At 42.7% G+C, this 13,618-nt stretch overlaps 1 protein-coding gene across 3 annotated transcripts in view; it reads right to left on the bottom strand.

The window, feature by feature from the left end:
* brca2 (BRCA2 DNA repair associated) overlaps positions 1–13,618 on the bottom strand; it is a 134,254-nt gene that overhangs the window by 94,703 nt on the left and 25,933 nt on the right. For all 3 annotated transcript variants that reach the window (XR_010018741.1, XM_063054285.1, XM_063054286.1), the window contains exons 5-7: positions 11,982–12,037; positions 1,183–1,223; positions 988–1,102 (exon numbers count right to left, since the gene is read on the bottom strand). Coding sequence is in view for 2 of the 3 variants with exons in the window: in XM_063054285.1 (XP_062910355.1) it covers positions 988–1,102; positions 1,183–1,223; positions 11,982–12,037 (212 nt within the window). In the remaining variant the exon portion in view is untranslated. The remainder of the gene's footprint in view (positions 1–987; positions 1,103–1,182; positions 1,224–11,981; positions 12,038–13,618) is intronic.

The following is a 13,618-nucleotide window of genomic DNA, read 5'->3' as shown; positions in this document are numbered from 1 at the left end:
TGAACGTGAAGCAACTGCATGAGATTTTCATGCAATGATAAAGTACGACTTTAACTTTGAAAGGGTACGTCAGTTTAGGGCATATTTGCAGGATGGTTTACAAAGAACTGTATGGTAGAAAAATGCACGAGGCTAGCAGTCAAGCATACTGTCGTTTTTCAAGCCTTCCACATCAGCCACAGCAGACGACGAACCTCGACCTTCGCCATCGAGCAGGCAGACATAGAAGAAGATAACCTGCCTGCCCTGATCAACGATGAGATGACACCCCCGTGTCCCACCACCCCAGTGGTCCCAACCCCTGGGCCATGGACAGATACCGATTCACGGAGAATGCAACGGTAGCCGGGAGGCATCCAGCATGTCTTTAAGAAAAAAGCAGAAATAAACAAGCTAATTAATTAGGTGCCGCCCAGCACGTAATTGTCGGCCCAGATCAGAGGTGATTGCTACGGAGAATTTTGCTACAGAGAACAGTGGCGGCAATGATTGTAGAAAAGTATTTCTACTTTATATAGGCTGTGTATTTATCATATCATTTCTGCTTTTACTATATGTTACTGTTATTTTAGGTTTTATGTGCTATTTGGCATGATTTGGTAGGTTATTTTTGGGTCTGCGAACGCTCACAAATTTTCCCCATATAAATAAATGGTAATTGCTTCTTCGCTTTACGACATTCCGGCTTACGAACCGTTTCATAGGAATGCTCTACCTTTGGATGGCGGGGGAAACCTGTATTGATTTTGCCAGCATTGCCAGTTTATTCAAGAGTATTATTTTTCTATAATGTAAAGAGTTGTTAAATTTTCAAGACACCAAAGAACATTTCAGAGCATGGGTACAAAATCCAGTAGTCATAACCAAGTATCTGTAAATTCAATTTCAAAACATTAATAAAAACTATCAACACTAAAGCTTTTACTAATTCTTTTCAAATGATTACTTTGTCTCCAATCAAGGTGAAAATTTATTTTGTAAGCTCACCTTTACAAATAATAACAGTTGGAGTTAATGATGGAGGAGTTGCTAATGAACTAGTCCAAGACATGTCTGGATCCATTTCAGCTCCAAGGCTTTCTAAAATCTGTTCTGACATGACCTGGTTTAGAAAAAAGATTTCAATATTTTCCCTTGAAATACAAAATTAAACAGAAAAACCAAATTTTTAAAAATCCTTACCTTATTTGCTGCTGGAGGACTGAAAAACGAACTTCTATCATCTGGAATTAAACATTTAATGAAGTTATGAGCATTTTGTAACTCTGTTAGAATTTTTTTTCTGAAAATTGTAGAGTATTCAATTTTAGTTGGTACATTGCCCGTGTGAAAAGCTGTGATCTATTTAAGAAACTTCAGCTCCAGACTGACGAAGTCATCTGGGAGACTGAAAACCACAGAGATGAGACTTTTACTGAGGTGGTCACACCCAGAGTACAGGCTTCAGAAGGTAGATGGGTAGCCACCAGAAGTAAGGAGAGTATGCAGTCAGTACAGGGCTCCTCTGTGGCCATGGCCCCCAGTAACAAGTATACTCCTCTGGATACTGCTGGGGGAGGAATGACCCATCAGGGCACAGCAGCAACAACAGGCCACTAACAGTGCTGCCAGCTCAGTAGGGAAGGGGAAAGTCAGGCAGAACAATGATAGGAGACTCAATAGTTAGGGGGAACAAACAGCAGACTCTGTGGCCTCCAAGGACTGCGTGCTGCCTCCCAGATGCTAGGGTCCAGGACGTCTCAGAGCAGCTGCAGAAGATTCTCAAGAGGGAGGGTGAGTAGTCAGAGGTCATGGTGTACATTGGCACCAATGACATAGGGAGAAATGGTAAAGTGGTCCTACGCAGTGTGTATAGGGAGTTAGGATAAGGCTGAAAAACAGCACCTCCAAGGTAGTAATCTCTGGACTACTCCCAGTGCCACATACTAGTCAGGACAGGAATGATTATATATGAGGGGTGATTGATAAGTTCGTGACCCAAGGTAGGAGTGAATTTTAGAAAACCTAACACATGTATTTTTCAACATAGTCCCCTCCTACATTTACACACTTAGTCCAGCTGTAGTGGCGCATACGGATCCCTTCTTTGTAGAAGCGGTCCACAGCAGGGGTGATTGATAAGCTCATGGCCTAAGGTAGGAGGAGATGAGTTATGCAGCTCTCGTTACATGCATGTGCAGTTCAACTCTGAGTGATTAGACCATAAGACAAAGGAGCAGAAGTCGGCCATTCGGCCCATCGAGTCTGCTCCGCCATTTTATCATGAGCTGATCCATTCTCCCATTTAGTCCCACTTCCCTGCCTTTTCACCATAACCTTTGATGCCCTGGCTACGCAGATACCTATCAATCTCTGCCTTAAATACACCCAATGACTTGGCCTCCACTGCTGCCTGTGGCAACAAATACCATAGACTCACCACCCTCTGACTAAAGAAATTTCTTCGCATCTCTGTTCTGAATGGGCGCCCTTCAATCCTTAAGTCATGCCCTCTCGTACTAGACTCCCCCATCATGGGAAACAACTTTGCCACATCCACTCTGTCCATGCCTTTCAACATCCGAAATGTTTCTATAAGGTCTCCTCTCATTCTTCTAAACTCCAAGGAATACAGTCCAAGAGCAGACAAACGTTCCTCATATGTTAACCCTCTCATTCCCAGAATCATTCTAGTGAATCTTCTCTGTGCCCTCTCCAATGTCAGCACATCCTTTCTTAAACAAGGAGACCAAAACTGCCCACGGTACTCCAAGTGAGGTCTCACCAGTGCCTTATAGAGCCTCAACATCACATCCCTGCTCCTATACTCTATTTCTCTAGAAATGAATGCCAACATTGCATTTGCCTTCTTCGCTACCGACTCAACCTGGAGGTTAACCTTAAGGGCATCCTGTACGAGGACTCCCAAGTCCCATTGCATCTCAGAACTTTGAATTCTTTCCCCATTTAAATAACAGTCTGCCCGTTTATTACTTCTGCCAAAGTGCATAACCATATACTTTCCAACATTGTACTTCATTTGCCACTTCTTTGCCCATTCTTCCAATCTATCCAAGTCTCTCCGCAGACTCTCCGTTTCCTCAGCGCTACCGGCCCCTCCACCTATCTTCGTATCGTCAGCAAACTTAGCCACAAAGCCATCTATTCCATAATCCAAATCGTTGATGTACAATGCAAAAAGAAGCGGCCCCAACACAGACCCCTGTGGAACACCACTGGTAACCAGCAGCCAACCAGAATAGGATCCCTTTATTCCCACTCTCTGTTTCCTGCCAATCAGCCAACGCTCTATCCACATATGTAACTTTCCTGTAATTCCATGGGCTCTTATCTTTTTAAGTAGCCTCATGTGTGGCACCTTGTTAAAGGCCTTCTGAAAGTCCAAATATACAACATCCACTGCATCTCCCTTGTCTAGATTACTGGTAATTTCCTCAAAATATTATAATAGGTTTGTCAGGCAGGACTTTCCTTTAAGGAATCCTATCTTGTCATATGCCTCCAGGTACTCTGTAACCTCATCCTTGACAATCAACTCCAACAACTTCCCAACCACCAATGTCAAGCTAACAGGTCTATAATTTCCTTTTTGCTTCCTTGCCCCCTTCTTAAATAGCGGAGTGACATTTGCAATCTTCCAGTCCTCCGGAACCATGCCAGAACCTATCGACTTTTGAAAGATCATCGTTAATGCCTCTGCAATCTCCACAGCTATTTCCTTCAGAACACGCTGGTGCGTTCCATCTGGTCTGGGTGATTTATCTACCTTTAGACTATTCAGCTTCCTGAGTACTTTCTCTGTCGTAATTGTGACTGCGCACACTTCTCTTCCCTGCCATCCTTGAGTGTCTGGTATACCGGTATACTGCTGATGTCTTCCTCAGTGAAGACTGATGCAAAATACTTGTTCAGTTCCTCTGCCATCTCCTTATCTTCCATTACAATTTCTCCAGCATCATTTTCTATCGGTCCTATATCTACTCCCACCTGTCTTTTACTCTTTATGTACTTGAAAAAGCTTTTAGTATCCTCTTTGATATTATTTGCTAGCTTCCTTTCATAGTTAATCCTTTCCCTCTTAATGACCTTCTTAGTTTCCTTTTGTAAGGTTTTAAAAACTTCCCAATCCTCTGTCTTCCCACTAATTTTTGCTTCCTTGTATGCCCTCTCCTTTGCTTTAACTTTGGTTTTGACTTCTCTTGTCAGACACGGTTGCATCCTTTTTCCATTAGAAAACTTCTTTTTTGGAATATACCTGTCTTGCATCTTCCTCACTTCTCGCATAAACTCCAGCCACTGCTGTTCTGCCGTCTTTCCCGCCAGTGTCCCTTTCAAGTCAACTTTGGCCAGTTCCTCTCTCATGCCACTGTAATTTCCTTTACTCCACTGAAATACCGACACATCAGATTTCGGCTTCCCTTTTTCAAATTTTACAGTGAACTCAATCAAGTTATGGTCACTGCCTCCTCAGGGTTCCTTCACCTCAATCTCTCTAATCACCTCCGGTTCATTACATAATACCCAATCCAGTACAGCTGATCCCCTAGTGGGCTCAACAACAAGCTGTTCTAAAAAGCCATCTCGCAGACATTCTACAAATTTTCTAACTTGTGCAGACCTGATTTTCCCAATCCACTCGCATGTTAAAATCCCCCACAATTATCATAACACTGCCCTTCTGACAAGCCTTTTCTATTTCCTGTTGTAATTTGTAGTCCACATCCCTGCAGCTGTTTGGAGGCCTATAAATAACTGCCATCAGGGTCCTTTTACCCCTGCGATTTCTTAGCTCAACCCATAAAGATTCTGCACCTTCCGATCCTATATCACCTCTTCCTAATGATTTAATATCATTTCTTACCAATAAAGCCACGCCTCCCCCTCTGCCTACCTTCCTATACACCATGTATCCTTGGATGTTCAGCTCTCAGAGACATGCATCCTTTAGCCACGTCTCAGTGATGGCCACAATATCATACCTGCCAATCTGTAGCTGTACGACAAGATCATCCACCTTATTCCTTATGCTGCGTGCATTTAAGTATAACATCTTAAGACCAGTATTTGATACTTTTCGCTTTGATTTTACTGCAACTCATCCCAATGGCTACAAATTTGCCCCATCACCTGCCTGTCTTTCCTGACATCTGTACTGCTCACTATCTTAGATTTATTTCTGTTTTCTTCTTCCTCTGCTCTGTCATTCTGGTTCCCATCCCCCTGCCAAATTAGTTTAAACCCTCCCTAACAGCTCTATTAAACTTTCCCGCCAGGATATTGGTCCCCTTCGGGTTCAGGTGTAACCTGTCCTTTTTGAACAGGTCAAACTTCCCCCAGAAGAGATCCCAATTATCCAAGAATCTGAAGCCCTGCCCCCTGCACCAGTCTCTCAGCCACGCATTCATCTGCTTGATCCTACTATTCTTGCCCTCACTAGCACGTGGCACATGTAGCAATCCCGAGATTACTACCCTGGAGGTCCTGCTTCTTAGCTTCCTTCCTAACTCCTGGAAATCTCTCTTCAGGACCTCCTCCTTTGATTATGCAGGAAGTTTGAAGTTAATAACTCATCTCCTTTTTTATCCTTGCAGTTTCTTACTCTACCCACAAGTATTCTACACATTCCAATCCTACAGTATGTTACTTCTTTCTAAGGATTAAATTCAATTTCTACCAAGTCACCCCACACCCTTTGCCTACTTGCCTGTAAGCTCCCAACTGTGAACTTCTATCAGCCAAGTTTCAGTGATATCTGCCGATCCCAAGAGAGGGTATTTATAAAATGCCTACGAGAAGGTTTTTTAGAGCAGCTTGTGGTCAAGCCCACTAGGGCAAAAGGCAAATCTGGTACCAGATTTAATTAGTAAGTACAAGGTAAAGGAACCCTTAGGAGGCAGTGATTATAATATGATAGAATGCACTCTGCAGTTTGAAAGGGAGAAGATAACATCTGATATATCAGTATTACAAAGCGAATTACAGAGGCACTAGAAGGGAGCTGGCCAAAATTATTTGGAAGGGGACACTAGCAGGGATGAAGGCACAGCAGCAATGGTTGAAGTTTCTAACGTCAATTTGAAAGGAGCAAGGTAGATACATCCCAAGGATGAAGACATATCCTTAAGGAAGGTTGAGGAAAAAGAGGTCAAAGAGAGCATAAAAGCAAAAGCGAGGGCTACAATATAGCAAAAATTAGGGGGAAATTACAGGATTGGGAAGCTTTTAGAAACCATAGAAAAACTACAGCATAAAAACAGGCCTTTTGGCCCTTCTTGGCTGTGCCAAACCATTTTCTGCCTAGTCCCACTGACCTGCACACAGACCATATCCCTCCATACACCTCCCATCCATGTATCTGTCCAAGTTATTCTTAAATGTTAAAAAAGAACCCGCATTTACCACTTCATCTGGCAGCTCATTCCACACTCCCACCACTCTCTGTGTGAAGAAGTCCCCCCTAATGTTCCCTTTAAACTTATCCCCCTTCATCCTTAACCCATGTCCTCTGGTTTTTTTCTCCCCTTGCCTCAGTGGAAAAAGCCAGGTTGCATTCACTCTATCTATACCCATCATAATTATATATACCTCTATCAAATCTCCCCTCACTCTTCTACGTTCCAGGGAATAAAGTCCTAACCTATTCAACCTTTCTCTGTAACTGAGTTTCTCAAGTCCTGGCAACATCCTTGTAAACCTTCTCTGCACTCTTTCAACCTTATTAATATCCTTCTTGTAATTTAATGACCAAAACTGAACACAATACTCCAGATTCACCTCACCAATGCCTTATACAACCTCATCATAACATTCCAGCTCTTATACTCAATACTTTGATTAACAAAGGTACCAAAAGCTCTCTTTATGACCCTACCTACCTGTGACACCACTTTTAGGGAATTTTGTATCTATTACCAGATCCCTCTGTTCTACTGCGCTCCTCAGTGCCTTACCATTTACCCTGTATGTTCCACCTTGGTTTGTCCTTCCAAAGTGCAATACCTCACACTTGCCTGTATTAAACTCCATCTGCCATTTTTCAGCCCATTTTTCCAGCTGGTCCAAATCCCTCTGCAAGCTTTGAAAACCTTCCTCACTGTCCACTACACCTCCAATCTTTGTATCATCAGCAAATTTGCTGATCCAATTTACCACATTATCATCCAGATCATTGATATAGATGACAAATAACAATGGACCCAGCACTGATCCTTGTGGCACACCACTAGTCACAGGCCTCCACTCTGAGAAGCAATCCTCTACTACCACTCTTTGGCTTCTTCCATTGAGCCAATGTCTAATCCAATTTACCACCTTTCCATGTATACCTAGCGACTGAATTTTCCTAACTAACCTCCCATGCGGGACCCTGTCAAAGACTTTATTGAAGTCCATGTAGACAACATCCACTGCCTTCCCTTCATCCACTTTCCTGGTAACCTCCTCGAAAAATTCCAATAGATTGGTCAAACATGACCTACCACGCACAAAGCCATGTTGACTCTCCCTAATAAATCCCTGTCTATGCAAATGCTTGTAGATTCTGTCTCTTAGTACTCCCTCCAATAACTTACCCACTACCGACGTCAAACTTACCAGCCTATAATTTCCCAAATTACTTTCAATCCTTTTTTAAACAACGGAACATGAGCCATTCTCCAATCCTCCGGCACCTCACCCGTAGACACCGACATTTTAAATATATTTGCCAGGGCCCCTGCAATTTCAACACTAGTCTCCTTCAAGGTCTGAGGGAATACCCTGTCAGATCCTGGGGATTGATCCACTTTAATTTGCCTCAAGGTAGCAAGCACCTCCTCCTTTTCAATCTGTACAGTTTCCATGATCTCACTACTTGTTTCCCTTAATTCCATAGACTTCATGTCAGTTTCCTTAGTAAATACAGACGTAAAACACCCATTTAAGATCTCCCCCATTTCTTTTGGTTCCGCACATTGCCGACCACTCTGGTCTTCAAGAGGACCAATTTTATCCCTTACAATCCTTTTACTCTTAATATACCTGTAAAAGCTCTTTGGATTATCCTTCACTTTGACTGCCAAGGCAACCTCGTGACTTCTTTCAGCCCTCCTGATTACCTTAAGTATTTTCTTGCACTTTTTATACTCCTCAAGCACCGCATTTACTTCCTGTTTCCTATACATGTCATACAACTCTCTCTTCTTCTTTATCAGAGTTGCAATATCCCTTGAGAACCAAGGTTCCTTATTCCTATTCACTTTGCCTTTAATCCTGACAGGAACATACAAGCTCTGCACTCTCAAAATTTCTCCTTTGAAGACTTCCCACTTACCTATCACATCCTTACCAGAGAACAACCTGTCCCAATCTACACTTTTTAGATCCTTTTTCATTTCTTCAAATTTGGCCTTCTTCCAGTTTAGAACCTCAACCCTAGGGCCAGATCTATCTTTATCCATGATCAAGTTGAAACTAATGGTGTTATGCTCACCGGAACCAAAGTGCTCCCCTACACACACTTCCGTCACTTGTCCTAACTCATTTCCTAATAGGAGATCTGATATTGCATCCCCTCTAGTTGGTACCTCTATATATTGACTCAGAAAATTTTCCTGAACACATTTTACAAACTCTAACCCACCTAGACCCCTAACAGTATGGGAGTCCTAATCAATATGTGGAAAATTAAAATCCCCTACCACCACAACTTTATGTTTCCTGCAGTTGCCTGCTATCTCTCTGCAGATTTGCTCCTCCAATTCTTGCTGACTATTGGGTGGTCTATAATACAACCCCACTAATGTAGCCATACCTTTCCTGTTTCTCAGCTCCTCCCACAAGGACTCAGTAGACAAGCCCTCTAATCTGTCCTGCCTGAGCACTGCTGTAACATTTTCCCTGACAAGCAATGCTACCCCCCACCTTTCATTCCTCTGCCTCTATCACATCTGAAACATCGGAACCCTGGAATATTAAGCTGCCAGTCCCGCCCCTCCTGTAGCCAAGTTTCACTAATTGTTATAACGTCACAATTCCACATGTCAATCCACACCCTCAACTCATCTGCCTTCCCCGCAATACTCCTAGCATTGATACACCTCAGAAGATTTTTACCACCACTCACAACCTTTCTATTTGCGGCTTTGCTTGAACTTTTAACATCATTTATTTTCACCCCAGCCCCACTGTCAGCTCTGGCACTCTGGTTCCCATTCCCCTGCAAATCTAGTTTAAAGCCTCCCCAACAGCACTAACAAACCTTCCTGAAAGGATATTGGTCCCCTTGTAGTTCAAGTGTAACCCATCTCTCTTGTACAGGTCCCACCTGCCCCAGAAGAGGTTCCAATGATCCTGAAATCTGAAACCCTGCCCCCTACACCAGTTCCTCAGCCACTTGTTCATCCTCCAGAGCATCCTATTCTTATCCTCACTGGCACGTAGCACAGGTAGCAATCCTGAGATTACCACCCTGGAGGTCCTGCTTTTCAATTTCCTACCAAGCTCTCTATATTCACTCTCCGGGACCTCCTCACTCTTCCTTGCTATGTCATTGGTACCGATGTGCACCACGACATCTGGCTGATCACCCTCCCACTTCAGAATGTCATGCAAGCGATCAGAGACATCCTTGACCCTGGCACCCTGGAGGCAATAAACCATCCTGGATTCTCTGTCACGACCACAGAACCTCCTATCTGTACCTCTATCGAGTCCCCTATCACTACCACTCTCCTCTTTTTCCACCCTCCCTTCTGCACTGCAGAACCAGACTAAGTGCCAGAGAGCTGGCTGCTGCAGCTTGTCCCAGGTAAATCATCCCCCCCAACAGTATCCAATGCAGTATACTTGTTGTTGAGGGGAATGGCCACAGGGGAACCCTAACAGAAGGCAACTAAAAAGCATTTAAGGAGAGAAAAGATGAAATACGAATGTAAACTGGTCAATAATATAACACAGGATACTAAAAGCTTTTTCAGATATATAAATAAGAAAAGAGAAGGAACAGTAGATATTGGACTAATGGAAAATGACAATGGAGTGGCAATGAGTGATAAAGACACATGGACAAACATAACACATATTTTGCGTCAGTCTTCACTGTGGAAGACGCCAATAGTATGCCAGAAATTCAAATGTCAGGGGGCAGAAGTGAATGTAGCTGCTACTGTTAAGGAGAAAGTGGGAATCTGAAAGGTCCGAAGGTAGATATATTACCTGGACCAGGTGGACTACACCCCATGTTCTGAAAGGAGGTAGCTGAAGAGAATGTGGAGGCATTAGTAAAGATCTTTCAAGAAACACTAGATTCTGGAATGGTTCTAGAGTACTGGAGATTTGCAAGTCATTCCACTTTTCAAGAAGGGAGGGAGGCAGACAGACAGATGAAAAGAAATTTTAGGCTAGTTTGCTTAACTTCAATGGTTGGGCAGATGCTAGAGTCCATCATTAATGATGAAGTTTCATGGTACTTGGAGGCTCATAATAAAATAGGTCAAATTTAGCATTGTTTCCATTAGAAAAATCTTACCAAACAAATCTATTGAAATTCTTTGAGGAATTCAGGATAGACAAATGAGAGTCAGTGGATGTTGTTTACTTGGACTTTCAGAAGGCCTTTGACAAGGTGATGCATATGAGGTTGTTTAGCAAAATAAGAGCCCATGGTAAAGATGGATAGAAGGGTAGAAGGGTACCATGGTAGCATGGATAGAAGAATGGCTGACTAACAGGAAAAGGGGGGCTTTTCTGTTTGGCTGTTCCTCGGGGATTAGTATTGGCACTGCTTCTATTCACATCACTGATTTCGGATGAAGGAATTCCCTATAACTCAGATCCTCAAGTCTCAGCAAAATCCTTGTAAATTTGATGGCAACACACATCAAAGTTGCTGGTGAACGCAGCAGGCCAAGCAGCATCTGTAGGAAGAGGTGCAGTCGACGTTTCAGGCCGAGACATTTGATGGCTTTGTGATCAAGTTTGCCGATGATATAAAGATGGGTTGAGGGGCAGGGAGTGTTGAGGAAGCAGGGAGACTGCATATTAGGAGAATGGGCAAAGAAGTGGCAGATGGAATACCGTGTCACGAAGTGTATGGTCTTGCAATTTGGTAGAAGGAATTAAAGCATAGACTAATTTCTAAACAGGGGGAGAAACTAAAAAAAATCATAGGTGCAAAGTGACCTTGGCAGCCCTCGTGCAGGATTCCCTAAAGGTTGAGACATGGTAAAGAAATCAAATGCAATGTTAGCACTCATTTCAAGATGAGTAGAATACAAGAGGACAGATGTAATGCAGAGGCCTTATAAGGGATTTGGTCATGTCGCATTTGGAGTATTGAGAGCAGTTTTAGGCCCCTTATCTAAGATGCACCGGCATTGGAGAGGGTCCAGAGGAGATTCATGAGAAGGATGCAACAATGCAGTGATGCCACGAATGAAAAGGTTAACTTATATGCAGCATTTGATGGCTCTGGCCCTGTAGTCGCTGGAGTTTTGAAGAGTGGTGGGTGGGGGTAGGGGAAGAGAAAATCTCATTAAAACCTATTGAGTACTGAAAGGCCAAGACAGACTGGATGTAGAGAGGATGTTTCCCATGATGGGTGGGTACAGGACCAGAGGACACAGCCTGAGAATAGAGAAGTCCATTTAAAACAGGGTTAAAGGGAAATTTCTTTAGCCAGAGGGTGGTGAATCTGTGGAATTTATTGCCAATGATGGCTATGCAGGCCAAGTGACTGAGTACATTTAAAGCGGAGGTTGATAAGTTCTTGATTAGTCAGGGTATCAAAGGTTATGGGGAGAAGGCAGGAGAATGTGTTTAATAGATCAGCCAAAATGGAATGGCAGAGCAGATTTGATGGGCTGAGTGTCTTAATTCTGCTCTTTGTCTTCTGGACAAGAAAGATCTTTATTGTACCTCACCTTTAGTTGAAATGACAGACTTAAATAGTTTTAAATATTTTATAGACTTGATAGTTTTAAATGAATGCCCCAGTCACTTACCTTGAGTGACATGGATATGCTGTGGAGTCCTGCAAGTACTGTTCAATACGGCAGGGCTAGAATGATTTTAAAAAGGTAATTAATCTCAGTACACACTACTACTATTATTATTATTATTATTACTACTACTGGAACCCATTTGTAGAATTCACATAGCTTCAGCATCATCATTTTCTTGTAGTAGCAATTTTTAAAAAAAATCACATGTAAAAATATCCAAGGTTTGCTGGAATCAAGCCAATAAATCAAGTAGACTCAAATGAAATCTACACTAAATGGCCACTGAGGTACAGTTGTACACCTGCTCGTTAAAGCAAATATCTAATCAGCCAATTGTGGCAGCAACTCCATGCCTAAAAACATGCAGACATGGTCAAAAGGTTCAGATATTGCTCAGACCTATCAGAATTGAGAATTGAGAAGCAACTGACTGTGGAATGATTGTATGTGCTAGACAGGGTGTTTTGAACAGCTCAGAAACTGATTTCCTAGGATTTTCAAGCACAACAGTCTCTGGAGCACACAGAGAATGGTGCAAAAACAAAACTTCCAGTGAATGGCTCTTCTGTGGGCAAAAAAGGTCTTGTTAATGAGAGAGGTCAGAGAAGAATGGCCAGGCTGGTACAAGCTGATAAGGAGGCGACAGTAACTCAAATAACCATGCAGTATAACAAAGGTGTGCAGAAGAGCATATCTGAATGTACAACATGTCAAATTTTGAAGTGAATGGACTTCAGACGACCATGAATATATACTCAGTGGCCACTTATTAGGTACAGGAGGCACCTAATAAAATGGCCAGAGTACATACACCTTGACACCTTAGAATCATACTTATATTGACAATATAACTGGAGAAACACGGAAACTCAACCATGAATTTAGAACTCCTGGACAATGAAGTTGCATGAAATAAGTGCAAATTCTTTTCATAGTGCACCTCTTTATCTCAGTCAAAACCTACAAAATACAAAAGTACTCATGAAAGCCTCAATATAAGGAATGGTCTGAAGAATGCTACCAAAGACAATACGGAAATAAATTCTGACTCATCCATATTACTTTGTAGACTTGCAGAAAAGGAATTACCACAATTTATGTATTCGTCCCATCAGCTTTTAAACTTGCAAACTTTAGTATGTCACTTTTTCCCTGAACAAACATGCAAACATTAACTTTAGAAACATAGAAAACCTAAAAATACAGGCCCTTCGGCCCACAAAGCTGTGCCGAACATGTCCTTCCCTTAGAAATTACCTTGGGTTATCCATAGCCCTCTATTTTTCTGAGCTCCGTGTACCTGTCCAGGAGTCTCTTAAAAGGCCCTATCGTATCTGCCTCCACCACCGTCGCTGGCAACCCATTCCATGCACTCACCACTCTGTGTCAAAAAACTTACCCCGACATCTCCTCTGTAGCTACTTTCAAGCAACTTAAAACTGTGCCCTCTCATGCAAGCCATTTCAGCCCTGGGTGCCTCTGACTATCCACACGATCAATGCCTCTCATCAGCTTGTACACATCTATCAGGTCACCTCTCATCCTCCAGCACTCCAAGGAAAAAAGGCCAAGTTCACTCAACATATTCTCATAAGACATGCTCCCCAGTCCAGGCAACATCCTTGTAAATCTCCTCT

The sequence above is a fragment of the Mobula hypostoma genome, chromosome 7 (genome assembly GCF_963921235.1).
Source record: "Mobula hypostoma chromosome 7, sMobHyp1.1, whole genome shotgun sequence".
NCBI lineage: Eukaryota > Metazoa > Chordata > Chondrichthyes > Myliobatiformes > Myliobatidae > Mobula > Mobula hypostoma.
The sequence above is the reverse complement of the archived record's forward strand: the minus strand, read 5'-3'. Positions and strand labels throughout refer to the sequence as shown.